At 37.9% G+C, this 26,138-nt stretch overlaps 2 protein-coding genes across 16 annotated transcripts in view; one reads left to right on the top strand and one right to left on the bottom strand.

Moving 5' to 3' along the window:
- On the bottom strand, positions 1 to 22,861 carry ZNF567 (zinc finger protein 567). Of its 13 annotated transcripts, none has more exons than XM_073226202.1 (9): positions 22,728 to 22,861; positions 13,835 to 15,259; positions 12,413 to 12,513; positions 12,185 to 12,258; positions 10,379 to 11,177; positions 9,975 to 10,045; positions 5,959 to 6,100; positions 5,604 to 5,690; positions 1 to 2,341 (listed from the first exon to the last, which is right to left on the bottom strand). In XM_073226202.1, exons 6-9 carry the CDS (start codon positions 9,981 to 9,983, stop codon positions 621 to 623), a joined length of 1,959 nt encoding a protein of 652 aa, XP_073082303.1. In that variant the 5' UTR covers positions 9,984 to 10,045; positions 10,379 to 11,177; positions 12,185 to 12,258; positions 12,413 to 12,513; positions 13,835 to 15,259; positions 22,728 to 22,861; the 3' UTR covers positions 1 to 620. The 13 variants fall into 13 exon arrangements, with proteins under 13 accessions (XP_073082303.1, XP_073082312.1, XP_073082307.1 ...); XM_073226211.1 differs by having other exon boundaries at positions 5,959 to 6,085; XM_073226206.1 differs by having other exon boundaries at positions 13,870 to 15,259.
- A 25-nt stretch (positions 22,862 to 22,886) lies between these two features.
- The window catches only part of ZNF461 (zinc finger protein 461), a 147,491-nt gene continuing 144,239 nt past the window's right edge, over positions 22,887 to 26,138 (top strand). For 2 of the 3 annotated variants that reach the window (XM_073226254.1, XM_037013845.2), the window contains exons 1-2: positions 22,887 to 23,025; positions 25,040 to 25,128. In XM_073226254.1, coding sequence (XP_073082355.1) covers positions 25,120 to 25,128 — 9 coding nt within the window. In that variant the 5' untranslated portion in view covers positions 22,887 to 23,025; positions 25,040 to 25,119. The remainder of the gene's footprint in view (positions 23,026 to 25,039; positions 25,129 to 26,138) is intronic. The other variant, XM_073226255.1, reaches the window with a different exon arrangement.

The raw sequence follows: 26,138 nt of genomic DNA, 5'->3' as shown, positions 1-26,138 counted from the left end.
CAATATTTAATAGTATTTTATTATAACATGAATTATAAAAAAACAAATATCCATCAAGAGGATAAATAGTGGTATATTCTTAAAATGGAATAGTATACAGAATGAAAACGAATACATTACTGCCACATGCAATAATGCATGAAATCTTAAAAATGTTGAATCAGGACACAAAAGAATTCATGACATGACAAAATATATATACAATTGAAAGGCATGCAAAAACTACATGATATTGAAGAGAGGGAAGCGGTAATCTTTGGGGAAGTAACACTTACATTTTATTCCAGAGTGCAATAAGAAATATACTTCATATTTTATTTCTTTTATGGAGACTGATGCTTATAACTAGTATGTATCTTGCTTCTGCATGTATTTATACAAATGGAGTCAGCAGAACCCGAAAACTTAAAAAATTAGCTTCATAGCTGATATGGTTCAATAACCATGATCATACCCATTTTATATGTTAGTAAACAGTAGGTAAATAGTTATGTGGTATGGTACTTTAAAAACTATTATTACATTTGTGATTAAAAGTACCTGTTACCATATTTAGCATGCTTAAAAAAAACTAAAGTTTTACAATAACTTGAAAAGGCTTCACAAAGATATCACATCGTTTATTGCATTTCTGTGTTTTCTCCCTTGTGAGTTCTTTGATGGACAATGAGGTTTCTCTTATAACTGAAGGACTTACCACACTCAGTACAAATATAGGGTTTCTCCCCAGTGTGAGTTCTCTGGTGTACAATGAGATTTGTCTTCTGGCGGAAGCATTTCCCACATTCATTACATTTATATGGTTTCTCTCCTGTATGAGTTCTTTGATGATGAATGAGATATGACTTCCTGCTAAAGGCTTTCCCACACTGAGGACATTCATAGGATTTCTGCCCTGTATGTATTTTCTGATGTACAGTGAGGGTTGCTTTCTGGCGAAAGGACTTCCCACATTCATTACAAATATAGGGTTTCTCCCCTGTATGAATTCTCTGATGTAGATTGAGATTTGTCTTCTGACTGAAGGATTTCCCACATTCATTACATTCATATGGTTTCTCTCCTGTGTGAGTTCTGTGATGATCAATGAGGTATGACTTCATCCTAAAAGCCTTCCCACAATGAGGACATTCATAGGATTTTTCCCCTGTGTGTGTTCTCTGATGTGCTACAAGGGTTGTCTTCTGGCGGAAGGACTTCCCACATTCACTACAAATATAGGGTTTTTCCTCATTATGAGTTTTCTCATGAAGAGCAAGGGTTGTCTTCTGGGAGAAGGATTTCCCACATTCACTACAAATATAGGGTTTTTCCCCTGTATGAGTTCTCTGATGTACAGTAAGGTTTGCCTTCTGGTGAAAGGACTTCCCACATTCTTTACAAATATAGGGTTTCTCTCCTGTATGAATTCTCTGATGTAGAGAGAGTGTTGTCTTCTGGCGGAAGGACTTCCCACAGTCATTACACTCATATGGTTTCTCTCCGGTATGTGTTCTCTGATGACGAATGAGGTGTGACTTCAATCTGAAGGCATTTCTACACTGTGGACATTCATATGATTTCTCCCCTGTATGTGTTCTCTGATGATCAGTGAGGGCTGTCTTTAAGCGGAAGGACTTACCACATTCATTACAAACAAAGGGTTTCTCCCCTGTGTGAGTTCTTTGATGATCAATGAGATAAGACTTCCTTCTAAATGAATTTCCACATTGATGACATTGATAGGGTTTTTCCTCTGTGTGAATTCCCTGATGCAGAATCAATACTGACTTCCTACAGAAGGACTTTCCACATTCGGTGCATGTATGCTTTTTTTCAATATTGGTTGCCCTTCTCCTGTTATTGTATTCAGAGGGATTTTCCCTTCTGTAAGCTCTATTATGTGTAATTAAGCCTCCCTTTTTAAGGAAGGATTTCTCACAGTTATTATATCCAAATGACTGTGCTGAAGTTTCCATCTTTTGATACTGCATAAGCATTTCATTATGAATGACAGCCCTGCCACGTTGAATATGGGATGTGGCTCCAGGATGAGCTGTCTCTGGCTTAGTATTGAGGAGTGATTTCCCATATCCATTATATTCACTAAGTCTCTTTCTTGCAGGGCTTAGATTACTGATGATTAATTCTGAAACACTTTTAAAAATCTTTCCATGAGTTTCATATTCAGGAGGTAGACTTTTAGAACTAACAGAGCTTTTGCTTAACATAAATGTCTTTTCATATGCATTACTATTCTCCTTAATGAGTTTTTTGTGGTTGATGAATAAAACTGATGTAGAATACTTATCTTGGTGTTCCTTGAATTTCACTAAAAAGTCTTCAGCTTTCCAGTTTTCTTCTAGAAAAGAATATAATTAATAACAAGTTGTGAATCCTCACACATTTACTATGGAAAGAAATTGTATGAGGACCTAGTATATGAGGCCAAAGACAACCCAGGACAAATTACTCACTACCTGGGAAAAGACACAGAAGCTAAATAAAAACTCTGCTTTACTGTGGAAAAGGATGGAGAAATAAACAATGAACAGTGGTAACTGTTGCACTTTGTACTAGAACTTCATATAAAAAATGAATGCAAGAAGCAGTGAGACAAAAAATAGTTGACAGAGGGATTGATTGGATTGGTGGATTTAGAGACAAGGAAGTGAACCTTTCAAGGGCATAAAGTTTTAAGTAGGATGGACAAACAAAATAAATCAGAAAAGGTTGTTCAGAGAGAATACTGGAGGAAGTATTACTTTTGGAGGACACAGATCAGAGCCTATACTTACATATATTCACCCTTAGATGGTGAGGGAAAATATTTCCAGTTTTTCCACCACTCCTTTCAATGTAGACTTCAATGGATAATTAATCTTTCCAAGCATGAATTTTTAATGTTTAGGGAAACAATCTTATAGTCTAGCCTCTAGTCCTCCACATAACTGGGAATCATTTTCTTTTGTGAGAGAAGAACTAAGAAAACACATCCAACAGAAACTTTAAACAAACTAGGGGCATATTCACTGGTACAGTCAGATTGCTGTTAACTATCAATCCTTTCGGAGTTGTTCAGTAATAAAACTCTAATGACCATCAATTTTAACTATTCATCTTTTCAATAGCTGATTTATTTTTTCAGGCTTAAAGAAAGAGTAGTTCAAGTCTTTCCCCCATACAGTTATATTCCTTAACTCCAGGTTTCTACATGGCAGATCAGAAATGCCAGATTTTTCATTCTGGTTGTATATCATTCATTAACCTTAACCTTCATTTCCCTTATAAACTTACAGTTATAATTGACTTTTGTTGCTTTGTAATCATCCACATCTAGGAGAACAATGTTAAATCTAGGCTCAAAAATCTATTTTTTCCTTGAGTCCATCACTCCTAACACTAACATACATGGAATTCCTCCTGTAAACAAAACTTTATATCACCTAGATTCAGTTTTTATATGCAAACAAGTTTTGAGGGTTGTCCACATACCTGAAAAATCTCAGCCATAACAAATAAGGCCTAGTATTTAATGTCCTATAAGTATCTCACTTATTCCTAATCAATGCTTTGCTTATGTTCTTTTACTCAATTGGCTTGCCTTCCAGTCTTATTTCTACACATATTTAGGGAATCTTCAAGGAAAGCCTACTGTTTGATGCTAACAAAAACCATTTGCATATTTTCCCTCACTACTTTAAGCACTATTTCTTCATAACTTAAAAATAACTATGGTCTAGTAAAGTCATTTGAACAAATCTTTTTACAAGCTCACAGTGTCATAAATATCCTATGAAAAATACAGACTTTGAAAGTAATCCTTTCTAATAGAAAGGAATATTTTATTGGTTATCTCCCTTGAACTCTTCTGAGTTTACATTAACACTGTGTGTCACAGATAGTGTTTGGTAATATCCAACCATTTCAGCCAGAATTTATAAAGCCATGGCCTGAGCAGGTATATCTGAAAGGAACTTACCAGTACATGCTTCTGAATGGAGGAAAAAGATATTTCCCCTGTATAATTCCACAAAAAATTAATGAAATGACTACTGAATACCTAACATGATATATAGTACAGCAAAGAAGATTCAAACAGAAGATCTTATCTTTGAGGAAAAGAATCCTTAAGCATAAACCATGTATGTACAATCCAAGTACAAATTATAAAATCATATCCAACAGCTGTATATGATATAGTTAGTTAGGTAACATGGGAACTCAGTAAAAGAAAAAGGGGATATGATGTGAAGTAGTCAAGAAATAGTTCATGGAAAAGAAATATCGAGACTTTAAAGATATATAGTATAAAGAAGGGAGAACACAACCCAATGAAAAGTACAGACATGATAAATCCTACATGTGTTGAGAACACTTAGGAGACTGGATCAAGTGAAAATCAAGATTTTTCCATAAGAGAAATAAAGTTGAGAAGACCAGATGGGGGCTTTTTTTGGTAGCCCTTAAATGAAAAACTTCAACTTCACATAATAATAAATAACAAATAATTGGGAATAAGTGATATAGCTTGTGAGGAAGGTAACAACATAAACTGAAAGAAACAGGACAAAAATTATAGCAGTCAAGATTGCAGTCAAGACATGAAATAAGACAGTTGTCATTTTGTATGATGTTAGTGAGAAATGAAAACAGGGAAGGATGTAAATATATTTCACAGGCTGATAAACAATACAAATTGTGAGGAGATCCATAAGAGATGATGACAGAGACAGAAAAATCAAGCTGGTATCACATCAGGAACAAATAATTTAGAAATAGATAATGGGAAAAAATTTAAGATGGGATTACTATAATTTAAAGACAGATCCCTTGAAGACAAATAAGAGAAATAATGAAATAAGAGAGTCCAATGAAACAATATACATTAAAAAAGAATCTGTGTGACTATTACATGCCAGGCATTGTTCCAGGCAATTTGGCTGCAATATGAAGAAAACAAACCACACTTCCTTGGTAATCACTCTGGAAATAATCACTCAGAGAATGAAGATAAGAATGAGTTAGTGTTTTACCCAAACTAAGGGTTGATTTAAGGAATGATGATCAGTCATATAAAATGAATCACAAGTTTAGTGGAAGAAAATGCAACTGTGGAATTATCAGTCTGGGCCAAGGCAAATGAGTTTTAAAATTAATAGTTAGATTTGTGGTGAGAATGGGAACTTAAACTTAGCACAGAAAGCAAATCTGAGGTAAGAAAAAGAAAAAGAAAATGGAAAGCAACTGAGAAGAGAAACATTCACCAAGAAGTTTCTTTTTAAAGATAGATTTAAAAATGCCTAAAACAAATCCATATGATAGCAAGGAAATAAGAGACTGAGAATGTTAAAGACACAAAACAAGAAAAAAGATCTAAAGATGGAGAGCTTATTTTAAATTCATTTTATTAAATTAAGACTGTAACCTATTTTTGTTAACATCAAGCAAACCAAGAAATATATGGGAAGAGTGATTACTGAAAGTTCTAAGTTTTGAAGGCATGATAGGCTAGAATTCTTTAAAAAGACTCCTAAAATATTTCAAAGGGGCTACCCACCCTGTGACCACATTAGAATTTATTTCCCACTAGATTTCATCTGGTTAAGTGTTAACAGACCCACCTAAGCAGGTATGACCTGCAAATGATGTCCATGGCTCTTCTCCTTGTTCCAACTTGAGGATCACATCAGGCTTCGTCATATGACAGCCTGATTAAGGGAAAATTTGGATTAAGTTGCATAGGCTTCAATACATTAAAAAAATCAGTAAGGTGCATCTTCAGTACTGCCAATTAAGATACTCCTTTGTGTAACAGTAAACTTAACACCTTGCACTGGATAAGTAAAGATACAATCATTCTTTTTGCTAACCAAAAAGAATTCACCACTTCTTATCCCTGAAATTCATGATCACACATACTTCAGGCACTTTGAAAAGAAATGCATGCTACTGAAAGATTTAAAGAGTTTTTCTTACCCACAGCAACGAGGTGACAATAGTTTTCTAACATTACATCCATGTATAGAGTCTTCTGAGCAGGATCCAGTTCCTGCCACTCCTCTGGAGTAAAGTCGACAGTCACATCTTTGAATGACACTGATCCCTGCATGGATTGGAACTGGGATCAAAACAAGCTGATTAGATACTGGGGACTAGTTTTGATCCTGTTCCTTTGTTTTGGGAGAGTCAAAAGTTATATATAGATTTTTGACTGCATGGTGAGGAGAAGGGGGTCAGCACCCTGACAACCTTGTTGTTCAAGGGTCAACTGTACTGTCTGTAAGAGACTCACTATAAATATTAAAACAGGTAGATTAAAGTAGAAATAATGGAAAATATGTATACTATGTATGTAGTAAACATTAGAAAGCAAAAATGACTATAATAATATAAAACAAAATAGATTTCAGAAAAAGAATACTATCAGGGATTAAGTGAGTTATTTCATAATGATACAGGGGGTCAGTTCATGACAGAACATAACAATCTTTAATGTGAAAGCAACTAAAACAGAACTTCAAAATATATTAAGTAAATACTGATAGAACTGAAAAGGAAAAAAGATAAACCTACAATTTTAAGTAAATATTTCAATTTTCCTCTCTGTTATTGCTATGACACACATTAAGGATAATGAAGTCTTTACCTTCACAGCCAATTTGGCCTGATTATTTAGAGAAAATCCATCTGATAACACCAGAATATATATTCTTTGCAAGTGTACACAGATTATTCATCAAATTAAACTATGATCTGTGATATAAAAATGTCTCCATAAATTTAAGATAGTGATCATACAGAGTATGTTCCCTGACTGCAACAGAATTAAACTAGAAGTTAATAACAGACAGTTATCTGGAAAAACCCCCAGTATTTGGAAATTAAACACCCTTCTCCTAAACCACCAGTGGGTCAAAAAAGAAATCATGAGGGAAATTAGAAAATATTTTTAACTGAAATGAAAATGAATACAAGTCAAAATTTGTTGAAGACTACTGGAATAGTGCTCAGAGGAAATTTATACTATTCAATGCTTCTACTAGAAAAAAGAAAGTTCTCATCGATGATGCAAACTTCCTTCTATAAAAGTAGAAAGAGTTCATTAAACCCAAAGTAATGAAAAAGAAAGGAAAAAAGGAAGAGCAGAAGTGAAGAAACAGGAAACAGAAAAGCAATGGAGGAAATCAATGAAACCAAAAGCTGACAATATGAAAAGATCAATGACATTGATAAACCTCTAGCCAACTGACCAAGGAACAAAGAGACACAAACTACCAATAACAGGAATGAAAGGGCGTTGCTACAGATTATACAAACATTAAAAGGATAAAAAGAGTATACTGAACAATTTTATGCCAATAAATTTTTCAATTTAGATGAAATGGACAAATTCCTTGAACAATACAAACTATAAAATCTCACGGAAGAAAAATAAATTGATAACATGATAGACCAATTTATATTAAGAACACTGATTGCTACTTAAACACCTTCCCACAAATAAATCTCCAGGGTCAGAAGGCTTGCTTCCCTGGTGAATTCTAACAAACACTTAAGGAAGAAATAATACCAATTCTACACAAATTCTTTCAGAAAATAACAGTACAAATACTTCCTAATTCATTTTAGAAGACAGTGCTACCCTGATACCAACACTGGACAATGCTATTACAAAGACAGACCAAATTCCTCATGAACCACAAGCAAAAAAATCCTTAAGAATATATTAGCAAATTTATCAAGTAATATATAAAATACAATATATCAGGACTAAGTGGGGTTTATCCTAGGGCTCTGAAGTCAGATTAGCACTTCAAAATCAATATAATTCATCATGTTAACTGAGAAAAGAAAAGCTGTATAATGTAGAAAAGCCAAAAGATGCAGGAAAATTTCTGACAAAATTCAAGACCCACTTGTGATAAAAGTTATTAGTAAACTTGAACTACTTTAACCTGATAAATCTGATAAAGAGCTTCTATGTAAAAGCTATGGCTAATATCATACTTAATAGGGAAAGACTGAATGCTTTTCCCCTAAGTCAGGAATAAGGCAAAAATGTCTGTTCTCACTACCTCTATTCAACATTGTACTGAAGGTTTTAGACAGTGTAGTAAAGCAACACAGAAATAAAAGGAATACAGATTGGAAAGCAAAAAGGCAGACAGTCATTATTCACACATGACATGATTGTCTATATAGAAAATCCTAAAGAATCTACAAAAACTTACTAGAGCTAAGTTTAGAATGCAAGTCAGTATCAAAAATCATTTGCACTTTCATATAGTAGCAATAAACAATGGGAATTTGAAATAAAAAATAGCATTTACAACAGCATAAAGAAAGAAATAATGGGATTAATATAACTAAACATTTGCAAGATTGGTTTACAACAAATATTGAAAAAATTTAAATTTCTAAATAAAAGGACATATAATCATGAACTGGAAAACTACATTATTGTTATTATTAATGATTACTACTCATGAATTTAAACTGTTAATGAGCATTTTAACATTTTCCTCTACCATAATGGATTACCTTTACACATTCCTATAATGTGCTTTGCATCTGATGCTCTAAAAGGCATAAGGTAAGAGCTATTGTTTAATGTTATTGGTATAGTGTTTCTGTTTGGGATGGTGAAAACGTTCTGGAAATAGAGAGTGGTGCCGACATACAATATTGTGGATGTACTTACGGCACATGAAAAATGGTTGAAACAGTAAAATTTTATGTTATATATATTTTACCACACATACACAAACACAAAGTTAAACAGAAAAGCATAAGAAACACAAGATCCATAAGTGAAGACTGTGGTGAGCACTTGGAGGATTAGAAAAGGAGCAAAGGTGTTAAATGGGAAGACAAATGACCATTATGAGAGAGACAACCAATAGAAAGGATCAGTGGGGATTAAGGGAATGTGGAATAAGGAATAAGATCCACCACTAAATGGTTGTGCAATGGAAGAGAGACATTTAACTCAAGTGAGCTGTATTAGCAGATGGGTAGGGCTGGAGGCATAAGCAGACTGGAAAAAACAGAAACAAAAAAGATTAGGATGAGGAGGAGATAATGAGGTAAAATTTGGGCATGTGCCTGAAGTATCTGTGGAATATGCAAGTGATGGTGATATCTACCTGGAGGCTGGCTATGGTTTTGACATTCAGAACACAGGTTTAAGATTAAATTTTTTGAGCCTTATTAGAATAGTGGTAGAACAGGAGACTGTAAAGAGAAGAGAACCAATACAGAATCTGGAGAACACCAGTATTTAAGAGGTCCCAATATAAAGTAAATTTTCTGAAAGAACTAGGGGCAAACATTTTTGAAAGCAAGAGCAGAATATTTCAAGTTAACACTCCTAATTCAGCATGGTGATCTAAGCATAGAACATTTACTTTCCCTGCATCCAAATATACAGTTAGAAGAAATTTAAAACTAGGAATAAATCTAAAATATCTTTAGCATACTGGAGGAATGTTATCAGTAGGCTGAAATTTTTAGGGAATTAGCAGAACTGAAGGCTCAGACAGGAGAAATAGAGGATTCTTGGTTCTTTGTACAATCTGCCAACCATAGCTGTATTTCCAAAGCCTCAAGACAGAACTTCTTGCCACTTACTAATAGCAACCTATCCATTTCTCCCTCTTGACTGCTTTTATCTATACAAGTTCATGCAGTACTATACTGTCATTTAATCTGAGGAAATGTATTCCTGTCTCAGCATTGCTTCTGGGAGAAGGCTGAGAAAAATGCTGAATGATACACCCACTTAATGTGTGAACACTGGTTAAATTTAGAGCACTTGTGGAAGGTAAAGGCTTATCTGGCCAGTATGAGAAGAAATAAAGACCACTTCCCTGAAGGGGAAGATAGGCAGAAAGATTTAGTACAAGAAGGCAAATGCTCAAATTGCCGTTAGAAAAAAAAGGAAAGGAAACAAAAAGACTATTTTAGAAAAGAGAAAGGTACAATCACCTTACCTGAGCCATGATTTTCAGATTGTAAGAGATGAGCAGTCTTCCTCCGGCTCTCTTTTGGGAAGGGGCAGTTCCTAAAAAGGCAAAGCCAGGATGAAAAAAAAAACACATGACACCACACATGCGTTACAGCTCTTTTTTTTATTTTGGTATCATTAATCTACAGTTACATGAGGAACATTATGTTTACTAGACTCCTCCCATCACCAAGTTCCCCCCACATACCCCACTGCAGTCACTGTCCCTCAGCGTAGTTAGATGCTGTAGAATCACTACTTATCTGTGTTGCACAGCCCTCTCCGCCCCCCCCACATTATGCATGCTAATCTTAGCGCCCCCTTTCTTCCCCCCCACCCCTTATCCCTCCCTTCCCACCCTTCCTCCCCAGTCCCTTTCCCTTTGGTAACTGTTAGTCCATTCTTGGGTTCTGTGAGTCTGCTGCTGTTTGGCTCCTTCAGTTTTTTTCTTTGTTCTTATACTCCACAGATGAGTGAAATCATTTGATACTTGTCTTTCTCCGCCTGGCTTATTTCACTGAGCATAATACTCTCTAGCTCCATCCAAGGTGTTGCAAATGGTAGGATTTGTTTACTTCTTATGGCTGAATAATATTCCATTGTGTATATGTACCACATCTTCTTTATCCATTCATCTACTGATGCACACTTAGGTTGCTTCCATTTCTTGGCTATTGTAAATAGTGCTGCGATAACATAGGGGGGCCTTACAGCTCTTTTATGACTTATGATTCAGTTAAAATTGCATCCATTTCCCTTGCTTAGGCCTTTGTCTATTCTGCCAATCGCAGATAAATTCAGTCAGGAGAATAGGTAGACAAACCTTATTTTATCTTAAAGCCAGAGACACAGGCTTTTGGGGCAACAAGTTTGATTCTCAGCAAGCTCCCCTCCTCTCTAACACATTTTCTCTCCTAGCAGTCTATTGTTATTAGATACTTCCATGCTGCTTTCCCTCATCTATGAGACTACCTGTCACCCCATACCCTGAATATTACTTGTATAAACTTCTTGGTGTTGGCCTATCTAATAGATTTAAATTGTGGTTTGAGGTTTTTTTTTTTATTACAAGACAAGCTTCTGTTTGTAAGTTTAAAAAATATTTTTAGTTTCATCTGTAAATGGTCTCATAATTCTTTCCTTTTTCTATTAGGTTAGTTCTGTTTTCTAGATTGATAGTAGATCTTTCCTAAAAGAAGGAAATTAATCCTGTATTTATTTATAATACTTTTTCATAGGTTCTCTTTTTTCCCCATGCAGAAATAAGTTAAAAAGATTATGGTCATCTGGTTTAGCACCACCAGGTATTCAACCTGTATATCTATCACTCATCAAAACTGTCAATGTTATCCTATACTTTATTTCCTTTATATATTTGAGTAAATCTGGATTTTATACTTGGTCCCATCAATCTGTTCATTTAATTGACAGGATCACTCTGCAATTATTATAGTTTTAAAACATATCTTAGTATCAGGTAGGGCTACTTCCCCCTTCATTATTTTTCTCTTTCAGAATTTCTGGCTTGTTCATTTTCTCCTAAGAACTTCAGAAAGTTGAAAAATTTTATTGAAATTTTAATGGAACCACACAAAATGTTAGGAAGTTTTGGCCACTTTATCATTTGTCTTCCTGTCCTTAAGTACAAGTCTTAATTTTTAAGTCCCTTAAGAACATCTGTATTTTTAAAAATATATCATGAAGTCCTTTGTATCTCATTTTTGATGGTACTTGACATTTTCCATAGTTTTCTAATACATACATATAACACATGCATACACACATATATATGAAGCCTACTGATTTGTTAATGTTTTTTCCAGCAAACCTTTTGAGTTTTCTAATTGTTGTCATTGTTCATTTTTAACAGGATGGTAACTTAGAAATATTTCTGTGTCAGTCTCAGCCAACATCCCAAAGAAACAAGTTTCTAAATGTCCCTTATTCTATAAGTCTTACAAAGCAGCTGATTGTAGGGTTTTGCTACTATTAATTTAACTCCCTCTTGAAGAGGATAAATTAGTTTTAGGACATGGTTTTCCAGAGGGAGGAAAAGTGGTGCTTCTTCCTTCCTTATAATAAAGGGTACCTCAGACCCTGACGTCACTGGGAAAAAAATGGGTGAGTGAATTCTGGGAAAAAAATGTACATTTCTAGTCTTTGGGAAGGCAAGTGTCTGAGGAGACTAATTCTCACCTGGGCTCTAGATGGGGAACCCATGGATGGAGCCTGCCTGGGTTGGCGTGGATCCTCCTGTTCAAGAGGACTGCCTGGAGAGACAAGATCCAACAGAGCACATGGGCCACTGCAGGCCCAGGGGAAGCACTGGGGAGGGAGCTGGAGAAGTGGCTGTGCCCAGGAGAAGGGAAGTGTATCTGTAAGTTCCCAGCAGTGGGTTCTGTCAGAAGGTAAGAGATTACTTACACTAAATTATAATGGAATCAGTCATATAGCCTCTTCTTGTCCCTGACTGACTCCTCTTCCCTTCTCCAGTTCCCAATCCATTCCAGCTGGAGACTACCCACCTAGAGGGAGTAAAGAGGAGACAAAATAGAGGTTGAGGAATTAGAGAAGAAACTGATCATATGTTTTTCCTGTGGCAGTCTTCCAGCAGAAGGGAGAGATTTTGCTTTTAAAACAAGTCTGAAGTATTAATTTCTACAGTGAAGATTTTATTTAGCTAAATGACTATTATAAGATGAAACTGATCTTGTGCTTAAATATTCAACAGGTTTTATTATCTTCAGAATGACTGAGGAAATTATTGTCCACGAGGCAATTCATCCAGCAGCAGGAAAAAAACAAAAAACAACCTCACCCAAATAGAAATTTTGAGAATGGCAGTTCTGGGAGGAAGTTTTTTTTTTTGTATGCTCCAAATGGTGGTCTACTCATTTCAATATATCATCATTAGTCAACATGGGGAAAGGATATTACCGTCTGAAAATTATTTTGATTTTACCTCCTTCTCTCCACTTGAGAAATCTACTTTGCTTGTTTAATTGTCGGAGTGAAATTCTACAGACATATAAAATGGCCAGTATCCAGATAACCTAAACAAGACATACTTAACTAGTTATGCATCCAATTTTTCAAGCGTTCTATCTACAATGAGCTATATTCACTGTGGATTGTGCATGTAAAATACTTAAGAAATTACATATGCACAGTTATATCCCCCACGACGCAATCCCAATTCTATAGGTAAACATGTCAGACATAGTCTCACAGAGCCCATAACGTATTTCTACACAAAACCCCTTGCTGTCGACTCTCCAAAGTAGCAAACGGTCTTAAACACAAATCGACTCGCACCTAATTTAAAAAATGGACCCACGCAGAGACTCATCACTTGCACAAACAATCGTCACACGGAGTAACACATGGCCAACACACACACAAGGACAGGAACAAAAAGCTACACAAACTGAATGCCCATGTGTGCCAGGCCTTGCTCCGAGAGCCGGGGTCCCGTCACGGAAACTAAAAACAGACAAAATTCCCGCTCTGCCTGAGCTCACACCCGCCCCGGGCGGGCTTCCAGTTCCCTCCTCGGCCCTCTCCAGCCGGGACTCCCGGTTTCTCGCTGGACGCTCAGGGGCCGGGCTCCCTATTCCCTTCTCGGCGGTCCGGCCCTGGCTCCGGGTTCCTTCTTCTGCCTAGGTTCTCGCTTCCCTCCTCGCTCTATCCAGGACCCGGACCCTCGCTCTCCCCGCCGGCCTGCAGGGCCCAGGATCCCTCTTCCTTCCTTGCTTTCCCCAGCCCGGATTCCCGCTTCTTCCCTGGCACTCCCCCGGGGTCCCGCACCACCGGCCGGCTTGCGCCCGCAGGAGCCGCCAGCCTCACCTCGGACCCGCGGCCAGCCGTCTGCGCCTGCGTACCCAGGGGCGGGCAGTGCTTCCCAAGTGTCTCCGCGATTCGGCCTCCCCGGCCGCGGCCGCGGTCTCCGCGCCTCCTCGGCATCCGGGCCTTTCCAACCTTGAACTACATTTCCCACAGACCCCGTGCAGCTTTTGAAGACAACTTGGGTCTGTGGTTCATCTCTGGTGATACCCGCTCAGTGGTGAGAACGGGAGTCCTCAGTTCTCAGTCGTCGCGCTCCGAGAGGTCCCGGAGGCCGAGCGCAGCGGGCGCTCACGGTGAGGAAGCCCCGAGCCCCAACGGCGTCGACAAGGCGTGTGCAGCCCGGAGCTCAGGCCCGCGTGTGCGTGTTTAAGGGTGCGAGCGACTTTGGCCGTGAGGAGGCGGGCTGTGTGTGGGGTGATGGGGCCGTGACGGGGGCGTGATTATGTGTGTCGCCGCTCCGATGCTGGACCTTTTGGGTGACCGTGGTCAGCCCAGATAGGGCGTAAGTGACACTGGGTTTTAAGACCGCCCACCTAAGACAGAGCTGTTGTTTCCTAGTGTGATGGAAGAGTCTTTTAATTCTGTGACCTTGTAGGAGTTTGACTGTGTTACGGGGTAAAGCTTCATTTCTTCAGTTCTGGGTTTAACGTCAGGACTGAGGGGTTTGTTGAAGAAATCTCCCGGAGAGTTTATCTGTGCCTGAAAGACTACTTACTATGCTCGTGTTAACCAGGGTCGCCCCGCCCTGGAGCGTGGCCTGAGCTGCCTTCTTCAGGCCACCCCCGCCTCCAGAGCCCAGCCTCATGCTTAGCACAGAGCGGGTATCAGTGGAGTGAGTGTTGCCCGCTTAGAGGCCAATTTTGGGTTCTGTTCTTTCTTAGGATATGTATTCCTGGGTTCCCTGCCTCCTCTTTTCTCCTGCTTGATAGCTATGGACTTCAGCTGCAGAGAAATGGTCACCAAAGGGGAGTCAGATATTTGAGTGGTAGGATAAAGGTTACATGCAAGCAAAAAAGCACAGGTCTGTTTTTTGGAATGAATTTAAGAGTTGAAAGTGCCTCTTAGGTAGAGTCCTAGAAAGACAAAGTGAGAGCCTAGGAACAGGATTCTTTCCTCAGAGGCTGTCCCTTAGAAACTGAGGTCAAGTTCCATGTTTCAGAACCATATCATTCCCAGAGCTGTCTCCCCAAGAAACTTGCTGTGAATTGAAAATTTCAGCCCTGGATATCAGTGACCCAGGCGTTCTCTTTGATACTAAGAAAAGTTAGCAGTACGCTAATCTCCCTTTACTTCCATCTGAGTGAGTGTGTGGTAGATGATGGGAGCTTGAGTGGTGAAGAATTCTTCCAGTTTAGCCAGTCTATGCTCCAACAAAGGTCTGGTGTCTCATGATCCTTTGCAGTGCAGTTCTCTGAGAGAAGAGCCCTGAGGAGAGGAAAACATTACTGAGCATATCTGAAAATTAAGCTCAAAATCAAGGATTTTGTTGTTCTCTTTGGTTTTGTTTTTTCAGAAAAGGGAGTATTTGCTATCCTTCTCCTGGAATAGTTAGGTTACTATCAGGCAGAGCCTGTGATGTATTTTGACTAACAGAATATGGTGGAAGTGACACTGTGAGACTTCCAAGGCAAAGCCTTAGGAGGTCTGCAGCTTTTGCTTTTCCCCTCATGCTACAGTGAGAGCACCATGTATTGAAGGCTAAGATTGCTTGCTTGAAGACAAAAGGTCACTTGGAGACAGAAGCCCAACTGACAGCAACAACTGCCAGATATTTCAGTGATACCATCTTAGACCATCCAGCCCCCACCAACCCACCCTGCTTTCTGCTATCACATGAGTGGGATCAGTAGAACTACTCTGGCAAGCCAAGCCCCAAATGCCAAGCCCTAGAGTAATGAGCTAATTGATGTTTTTTTATTTTGAGCCACAAACTTTTGGGGTGGTTACATAGTAACAGATAACTGAAACAGCTGTTTAACTTTCTAGACTTTTTTCTATCACTCTATATTGATATAACTGTATTGGTCAACCTGTCTGTAAAGTGATTTCTCTACTGATACTCTATCTTGAAAATACTCCATATCTTGAATTATTTTCTATAATTTTGCATATGTCTATCTTAGTATTCTATTACATAGATATCTTGTAATTTTTTTAACCAACAACTTTTCCTTGTTGTCCAGCTCCCATGTCTTCACCAACTTTACATTCCCTTCCTGGATCTCTTCGGGACATGGGTTCCTATCGTTTCAGGGGTATGGAGACTCAGGAATGTGGCGTTGACTTCTAAGTGGAATATAGATGACTTACCAGACTCAGGGGAATTTGTTCAAGGGCACGTTATAGGACCTGCAGACCTTTATTTAACCAACTGGGTCTGCCTGATTACAATATCTCTATTTTCCATTTCAAAATCTGCATTCTGGAGCCATTTACTTTCTTCATTGTGACTCATTAGGGAATGTGATTCTTTAGGGTGCTTAGGTAATTTTTCTGAAGGGTTGGTTTCAGATTCCTGGAAGTAGAAATGGGCATCTCTGCTTTTCTGCATGATGATCAAGGAAGCAGTTTGAATTTTTGTATTGCCACATAATACCTAAGATGCATTTTTTTTCTCCTCTGTGCAGGGTTTATTATTAATTAACTGATTTCCAAGGCAGATATTATTTTTCTCTTTGCAGCATTGGCTGGTGGCAAAAAGAGATCTGAACCTAGATAAGTGAAAGGGAACCAGTAAGAGGAATCCATTGGGTATAAAATATTAGGATGCAAGATTTAGGACCTTTAAGGTAATATCTGAGTTATTCATCTGAAAGTCTTCATGTCTATGAAGAAAGTTTAGTCCTCATAAGCTACAATTCAAACCACTGCATTACACTCCATGCATCATACATGTAACTCCTTACATTATTTCTTCTGCTCTCAGAGGGAGAGATTTGCTGTATTATTATTTTTTCTGACTGCAAATTAATAGACTCTTTATTCAGAAATGTAGAGAATACAAAAAGCTTAAAATAAAGCTCATTTAGGAGCTTCTTTGGACATTTTATTCCAAGTTATTTCACCTGTTTCTCTGAAAATAAACACATAGATATAGGCATATAGGATTTTTTCATTCAAAATAGAATCATACTGCAATACTGTTTTGTAATCTACCTTCATCTAACAATATATAGTGAACAGCTTTTAATGTCATCAAATTACAAACTGTGCCATAATTTTTCGACTACATTTTTTTGACTAATTAACCATTTCCCTATTGTAGGACATTTACGTTCTTTCCAGCTTTTCCCCATTATAATAGTGTTTTACTGCCTACTCCTTTTTGCGCACATGTGTAATTATTTTTTTTGAACAGAATCTTATATATTTGGACAAATAATTTAAATATGAGGCTTTCATAGTTAAAATCTGCTTCTATATCTTTATCAGTTGCTCTGCTTAATTTTATACTGTACTTTGAGAGCATCTGTTCTACTAATATAGGGTGTAATCAGTCTTGTAAATCTACCAATCTAAAAAAGTTGTGTGTGTTTTTAAATGAATCGCCCATGTTCAGGTAATCCAAACCTACCAAACAAGGTTCCACTCAATGTAATAAAATCTGGGCTTCTGATGCAAAAATGAGAATTGAAAGAAAAGTGGTTTTACAGTTAGAGAAATGTGGATTCAAAACATAGATCTGCCATTTATTGAGCATGTGTGATTTCTTTCATTTTTAATAAGACTTTTGTACAATGTAAAACACAGGTCTTAAAATCATAGTTCTGTGATTTATTATACATTTGATAAGAATACAAACCTCCATTTGATAAACTCTTCAACATTCCAAAAGGCGCCCTCATATCTCTTTCTAATTAGTATACTTCAAAGTTAACCTTTTTAAAAAAATTATCTCTATCACAATAGATTAGTTTTGTCTGTTTGAACTTTATATAAATAGAATCATACAGTATGATAACTTTGTGTCTGGCCTCTTACTCAACATTGTATTATCAGAGTCATCCATATTGTTGCATGTAGCAGTAGTTTGTAATTTAACATTATGGTATGTATTATATTGCCTCAATGTACCATAATTTATCTATTCTCCCACTGATGGGATATTTGGCTTATTTCCAGTTATTGACTGTTATGAGTAAAACTGCTATGAACATTCTTGTACCAGTCTTGTAGTGTACATATGAAATAAGTTCTGTTTGTGTTATGTACCCAAACAGAATTGCTAGGTTAGAAAGCACACATATATTTAGCTTTAATAAATATTACAAAATAGCATTTGAAAATGGTTGTTTCATTTAAACTCCCACCTACCATGTATGAGAATTCTAGTTGCTCCACATCATTGGCATTATTAGTGTCAGTTTTTTAAATTTCAATCATTTTACTGGGTACATCTAGACTTAGTTTGCATTCCCCTTGTGATTAAGGATCCTGCAAACATTGATTCCTTTGGAGAGTGGAATAATTCCATTATCCACAGAGCTGGGAAAGAACCAAATTGAAATATATGAAGTTTCACAATAAAAAGTAAGTGCATAGCTTACCATACAACTCAGCAACTGCACTCTTGGCCATTTATCCGAGAGAAATAAAAACTTACATTACACAAATACCTGCACATGAATGTTCAAAGCAGGTTTATTTGTAAAAACCAAAAACTAGAAATAGCTCAAATGTCTTTCAACGGGTAAATGGTTAAACTAGAGCACATCTTATACCATAGAGAAACACTGGCAAAAAAAGGGAATGAATCATTGAAACACAAATGTGGATGGATCTCAAGGGAATTATGCTGAGTGGAAAAAAGTCAAACTCGTAAGGTTACAAATTGTATGATTCCATTAATATAACATTCTTAAAATGACAAAACTATAGAGATGGAGAACAGATTAGAGGTTGCCAGGGAATGGGGAGTGCAGAGGAGGTGGCTGTAAAAGGGTAACACAATGGACTACACTGATGTGACTGTAATGGGGTATGTGGGGGGCACTTAATAATAAGGGGAGTCTAGTAACCATAATGTTCAAGTAATTGTACATTAACGATGTATGGTAACGTTAACAAAAAGAAGGGGGTAACACAGTGGATCTCTGTGATAAAACTGTTCTGAATCATGGTGGTGGTCATATGACTCAACATGTGATAAAACTGCATATAGCTAAATATATACAGAGAGACACACACAAATGGGTGTATATAAAACTGACAAAATGTGAATAAGCTCTGTGGATTGTATCAATATCCTGGGCACAATATTGTACTAGAGTTTTATAAGAAGTTACCGTTGAGAGAAATTGGGTGAAGGTTATGCGGGAACTCAATTCTTACAATGGCATATATATCTACAATGACCTCAAAATAAAAAGATAAAATATAAGCACATAGCTGGGACAAGTGGGTTTGCATTGGAAATAAATAAAATTATTTCCATACCTCACATCATACCACAACAGTGAACTCCAAATAGAGCCAGGATGTAAAATGAAACCATATAGGTCCTAGATAATCTCAGTGTAAGAAAGAGCTTACTATGACTCAGAAAACAGATGTAATAAAATATTGAAAATTTTGAAATATTTAAAGATTTGACTACATTAAAAGTCATAAAATTAAAAGACAACTTACAAGTTATAATATATTTGGAAAATGTATCATAGTTAGCTAATATGCCTATTTTAGTTTTCTAGGGCTGCCATAACAAAATACCACAGACTGGGTGGTTTAAACAACAAACTAATTTTCTTACTATACTGGAGTTGGAAGTCCAAGATCAAGATATTGGCAGGTTTGGTTTCTCTTGAGGTCTTTTCTCCTTGTCTTGCTGCCTTTTCATTGTGTCCTCATATGTCTTGGTGTGTCTCTCGGTGTGTCTTAATTGTCTTTCCTTGTAAGGACACTAGTTAGATTGGATTGGGCTCTACTCTAATAGCCTCATTTTAACATGATTACCTCTTTAAGGCCCAATCTCCAAATACAGTCACAATTTAAGGTAGGACTGGGTATTAGGATTTCAATGAATGAATCTGGAGTGGGGAGAGAGGGACATAATTGTCCACAAAATTTCCTAATATTAAAAAAACTTCATTTCACAGTATATACAAATATTAAGTCATTGTATTGTATGTCTGAAACTAATGTCAATTAGAACTCAATAAAAAAAAAACAGCTTTTCAAACTGAGGGAGAAACCAAAAAGCTTGACAGGAAAAATGAATAAGAGAAAGGAACAATCCACAGAAATATGTAAAAGTGACCCTTAAATGTATGAAAAGAGAAGTTCAAATTAAAATAACTGGAACCACTTTTCACCAATCAGAATGGCAAAAATTAGAAAATTTAACAACATGTTCTTTTAGTGAGACAGGGTGTAATGGGCTGACTGGTGACTCAAGAAAAGGTACATCAGCAGCCTAAACTCTGGAACTTGTGAATGTTATTTTATTTGGAAAAAGAGTCTGTAGATATAATTAAGGATCTTGAGATAAGTTTTTCCTGGATTGTCTGGGTGGACCCTAAATACAATGACAAGTGCCCTTGTAAGAGTGAGGCAGAGAGATTGGACAGAGGAGGAGGCATGTGACCATGGAGGCAGAAATTGGAGTACTGGGGCCATACATAGGTCAAGGAATACCTACAGCTACCAGAAGCTGGAAGATGTGGAGAATGGATTCTCCCCTAGAGTTTCTAGGAGGAGTCCGGCCTTGCTGACACCTTCATTTTGGACTTTTGGCTTCAGAATTGTGAGAGAATAACTGTCTATTGTTCAAGCTGTGTCGGGATATGTTTCAGGGTAAGTGTTGGGAATGACTACCTGCATCTTTCAAGTGCTTGATGGTGGCACTAATCTCTGCAATACCTCCAGGAATGCAGTATTTCTTTTGGTTTATTATTTGTCTAGGTAGAGGCAGTTTTAATAGCTTCCACTTGTCCTTTCCCACTGAAATGGCCCTCACTCAGCAGGTCAGAAAACCAGTGTGGGGATTCTGACAGTTGCTGAGTATGCCTATTCCAATTATCCATTCCAGAACTAGGGAAAAAGCCACAGGATGGTTTTAGGCCCCCACCCCCACCCGGGGGCCCACTGTGAGGTGGATCTGAGCTGAAACTCCATTGAGCCCCTACTCTGACTAGTAGAACATAATGATGTTTTGGGTTTCCTAGATTTAGCAGCAGCTCAGATCAAGTGTGCAGTAATTCTTGAAAGGTCTTATTATTTCCTTTTCCTCAGTATATAGTCACCCTGGTAAAGTATGTAGCTTCCTTGGGGAAGACTTGGGGAAAAAAATTAACATATATTTTTGGCAATGTAGCCGGGTCTTTCATTCAGGGGATTCTAGGTCTGTGCACTCAAGTCTGGGAACTGACTGAGGGGCTATATGGCTTTTTATTCAAGTTAGGCTTTTGTTCACTTGACTCAGAACTCTTCTGCTTAAACAGATAGAGCAAGAATTTAATAGACTTCCTCTATTTCACTTTCACCAAAGAATACCAACCATACTCCTGCTACCCTAAAACAGAGATTAAAAATAATTTTTTTGTGGTCATTTTGCATTCTTCATCACAATAAATTATTTCATTTTTAAAGATCATGTTTTATAGTCTTCGATTAAAATTTTTTTCCCTTAAAAATTTAATTTTCAAGTAAAACATGCTTCAGGAAGCTTACACATTATTTTTTAGAGGTAAGTATGGTAAAGTTGAGTGTAGAAAATCGCATCATATTCAGTCTTACATACCTCATAATATTGCAGTGTTTCATAGTTACTACATTCAGATCACAACCACACACAACTGTCTTCCATCCAGATTTTAACTTGTATGTTACATTAAGACACGAAAACACATTTACCAAATCTCTCATATCATACTCCCAATTATACACTCAATCATGCTCAGTCAAAACTCACATCAATCTCAAAATCACATTACAATCACCTGCCCTTACACTGTTATACAAGTCATCCAGAGACTTGCATACAGTCACAAACCACTTTCATGTAATTCTTATATTTCACTTAGTGCCGTCTCCCAGTGACAGTCTCAAGTGAAATCCATCTTACACATGAGACCAAGAATCAGAAACACAACCACTTGTTCTTATAGATCTATTTCCTCACGTCAAACTTAAGAGATGGAGTTTCTGACCCTTCAGCAAGGTTAAAATCTTAATCGTAGATTTGTCACTTCTGGCAGACAATCTGTACTAGCTTCCACTCTTCTCAGTCAATGCTGGTGTCTCATGAACATTTATACACATAATGTCACCTCACATCTCTCCCACGCGCACATGTAAAGGACCAGGAGCAGCTCGCCCCGCCGCAGGGATCTGTGATTCATGCACCCAAACCGAGGTCCCTCCTGGTCCCAACAACCAGCTCCCTGCCTTCTGGGGAAATTCACTTGCGACTCCGCCAAGGCCAAACCCTCGCGCTAAACAGTTTACAGGCTCACTGACGGCACAGCGGCGCCGCTCGCACGCACCGTCAATCACAGGGTCTCCGCCGCCCCCCACGCGCCCACCGCATTGCACTGTGCCGCCAAACCACCGCCGCGTGTGGCCGAGCTCACCCCGTGAGTCACACGGTATACAGTATATCGACTGTCACAAACGGTCTGCAAACTGCGGCACACGATTTCGTCACGCGTGGTGTTATACACCCTGTCCCTCTCGATCAGACTCATTCTCGAACAAGCGCACGTTCGGATTCAGAAAATACACCTCGCACCTCAATCTCACAGGTTGGATCCTTCTGCACCCGACAACAATTCTCTTAAGACACGGCACGAGCGCATCCACGTTGAGGGGGTAAGGACAGCCACAGTGCCAGGCCTGAAATCCGTCTTCGGAGGAATCAGAGGTCCCGAATTCAGACCCCAAACCCGGGTCTGACCTTGGAAATCGGAGGTTGTGGCCGTCACGCTAAGCCCGAGTGAAAGTGTGCAGGTGCAGCCCATAACCTGGCGGCCGGTTTATCTTGTTCGCATCCCCGGCTCTTCCCTGTCGGACTACGTTTCCCAGAGGACACAGCAGCCCAAAGCCACTTCCGGTAGGGAGGTCGGCGGAGCGGTTTTCAGAGGATGCCGGTGAGGTCTTCACGGGGACGGATCGAGTAGGCAGGGCTAGGCGTGCGGCCTCGCCTGGAATCCGAACCAGAACGTGGACCGGAGCCCTTCCTGAAGATGCTGAAGGTAAGGTTTCCTGGACCCCCAGGGCGGGAAGAGGAGTATCTGGAGTTTTAGGCCTCTTAAGAGGCCGGAGCAGCCCTGGGGAACGTTGGCGGGGTTGTTTAGGAAAGTAGTTTGTCTCCAGACTAAGTGAATTTGGCTGTTTGCTGTGAGAGAGACTGGGTACGTGGTCGAGCTTTTGTGACACGGTAATTGAATGCGTGACTGTGTGAATGGAGTTTGTGTGTGATTGTGACCACGGTTGCAGGTGGCTGTTTGTGTAAGCCCATACACTTACATAAAAGAACGGCACATTCACGCAAACCGTTACACCCAGGCTCAGGCAATCGGGCAGTTAGGAGACATTCTAGTACTCACCTGGAGTTTCATACACACAACACAAAGTCAGAATCACATAATCCACCTCACGTTTGTCATTACACAACCTCAGACAAAGCCACATAGTAAAGTAAAAAAAAAAAAAACTCCAAAAGACAGAACTACCCTATGCCCACTTACTCCTCATCCCGAGCAGTTATGAAGAGTTCACACACATCACCAAGAATCATAGAAACATAGTCACCGTAGTCACAGACAACGTCTACTCCACAATCGCACTCACGAATGCACAAAGTATGGGGTATGTGGTGCGGACTTGACGATGGGGGGAGTCTAGTAACCATAATGTTCATGTAATTGTAGATTAATGATACCAAAATAAATTAAATAAATAAATGAAAGAAACATTTCCCCTCTCCTACTGTTGCAGTGAAATTTCTTCTCCTTTCTAAAGACAACAAACATGTTAAAACATAAACTAGATACATACACACACACACAATCCAAAAAATAACTGGAGGCAGAGCCAAACGATATAGGTGAAGCTTTGGGTAATTTTTAGATGGGTGTGTGCTGTAGACATTGAATGCTGCAATAAAGAATATGATTTGGGTTATTTATAAAGGAGGATTGATTAAGCTGTGTGTTTGAGACACTTGGGAATGGTGCATACTTTTATTTCCCCACTGAATTTGGTTGAACTCAGGGTTGATAATAAATCATGTAATTGAAAAAAAAAAAAAGAGTGCACAAAGTGTGAGCTATAAGAGAGTCCTGGTGTCTCATTATTCTCTACCTCAGTACTTCTGCCATTCCCCCTAGAGAAGGAGGAAAGAAGGGCACTGCTGCACATGCATAAACAGTGTCTAAGTTGACTAGGTGCTGCTTCTACCTGAGATGTTCATGTTAACTTAAAAAATTCCTTTGTTACATTATATCATTTAAAGTGAAATTGTCTGTAATCCTTCCATCACTTGCTTATGTACATATGTATTATTTAAAGATTGGGTTGCAATACACATGGTTTTGTAATCTGTTATTAAAACGTATTTAGGTCTTTGTATCTGTATTCAGGGATAAATTTCATAAGATTTTCCAGGATGCTGCCAGGTGTGATACTTTAATTCTCTATAGTACTTCAGTAAATACTCAAATATTGATTTTGCTCTGTAAATTTTTGTTCTATTTCTTTCTTTTTTTTCTTTCTTTGATCTGCATTGTTTTCGTCTCTATTTTTGAAATTCCTGTTACATATACATTAGGTCTTTTTAGTCATTTTCTGTTTCCTTGATTTTTTTTCCATAACGTCCATTGCTTTTCATTTTCCTCTTAATTCAGTGAGATACTGGTCAGGGTAAGTCTAAGCAGGTGGGTTGGGTCCATCTTATCATAGTGTTGGGACACTGGTCTGCCTCTAAATCCCTCTTGCTAAGGAGCCTGGGCCCAGTTTTTCTTGAGTCCATCCTGCTCTTACTGGATTCCTTCTTTGTTTTGAGGAAGGTTGGTATTTGTCCAGCTTCCCTCTGGGGAAATGGGAGTAGGAAATATGGGAGTAAGTTTAATGGCTAAATTCCACTAAAAGGGAAAGTGGGAGTAGGAGACATGAAGGGGGAAGAAAAATGCCATCCTAAATTAGCACTTTGGGAGCTCAGAGGCAGAATCATCTCATGTCTTTGTTTTTAAAACCCCTGTCATCTAGCAACACTTTGGACCGTGAGTTTCCTCTAAAGTGGAACCAAGAAGAGGAATAATAAATACATTGAATTCTAAAAAAAAGCCATGGCCCATGTAAGTTGGTATTTTCTTGTTCCTAATTGAAGTAGTCCTTTTTTTCTATAGGTCATATAAATATTTGTATACTTTAACTTGATATCGTTACCTAACTGAATATCATGCAGTAACTTACTAGTGAGTAAGTGAAGATGATAGGAATTCAAGATCTTTTTTTTGCTGTTCTCCTCTCTACCCAGTGTCCATATACTCATTCAGTAAATCATTCCCTATTTCCTATATGATCATTCTGCCACGAACAAGGAGAGAACAGAAGTAGTATTCTCCTGAGGGAAATATTAATGTTTCCCTTGTCAGAACTTTGGTTTGATGAGGCGATTTAACAAATAGTTACTGAATACCTGCTATGTGACAGGCACTCTTCTAGGTACTAGGAATAAATCAGTAGAGGGAAAAAAATCAAACACATAAAAATCATCCCTTGTGGGTTGAGAATTATATTTTATCCATATTTTAAAGATATATTCTAAGGTCACTGATTTTTCTTTTAATACCTTTCCTAATATACATATTTAAATTGATAAATTTCCATTTAATACTACCTTAGCTGTTTTCTACATCTTTTGATATATTGTATTTTCATTATCATTCACTTAGGAATATTTTCTAATTTGTCTTGTTATTTCTTCTTTAGCCTATGGGTTATTTACATGTGTTTTGTGCAATTTCCAAGTATTTTGGCATTTTCTAGATAACGTAATATTACTGTTTTACAATTTAATTTCATTGTGATTGGATGTATTCTGTAAGAATGCAGTCTTTTAAAATGTATCTAAGCTTGTTTTATGGACCAACATTAAAAGACTTTCTTGGTGAGCATTCTCTGTTCTCTTAAAAGAAAAAGCCAAATTCTGTAAATTGCTGGATGTATTGTTCTATAAATGTTTATTTTGTTAAGGTAGCGGAGTGTTACTTAGATCCCTTATGTATTTACTGATTATTTTTCTCTAGTTAGTCTATCAGTTGCTGAAAGGAAGCTGTTATGTTAACATTTCTGTGCTTGTGAG

The sequence above is a fragment of the Manis javanica genome, chromosome 17 (genome assembly GCF_040802235.1).
Source record: "Manis javanica isolate MJ-LG chromosome 17, MJ_LKY, whole genome shotgun sequence".
Taxonomy (NCBI): domain Eukaryota; kingdom Metazoa; phylum Chordata; class Mammalia; order Pholidota; family Manidae; genus Manis; species Manis javanica.
The sequence above is the reverse complement of the archived record's forward strand: the minus strand, read 5'-3'. Positions and strand labels throughout refer to the sequence as shown.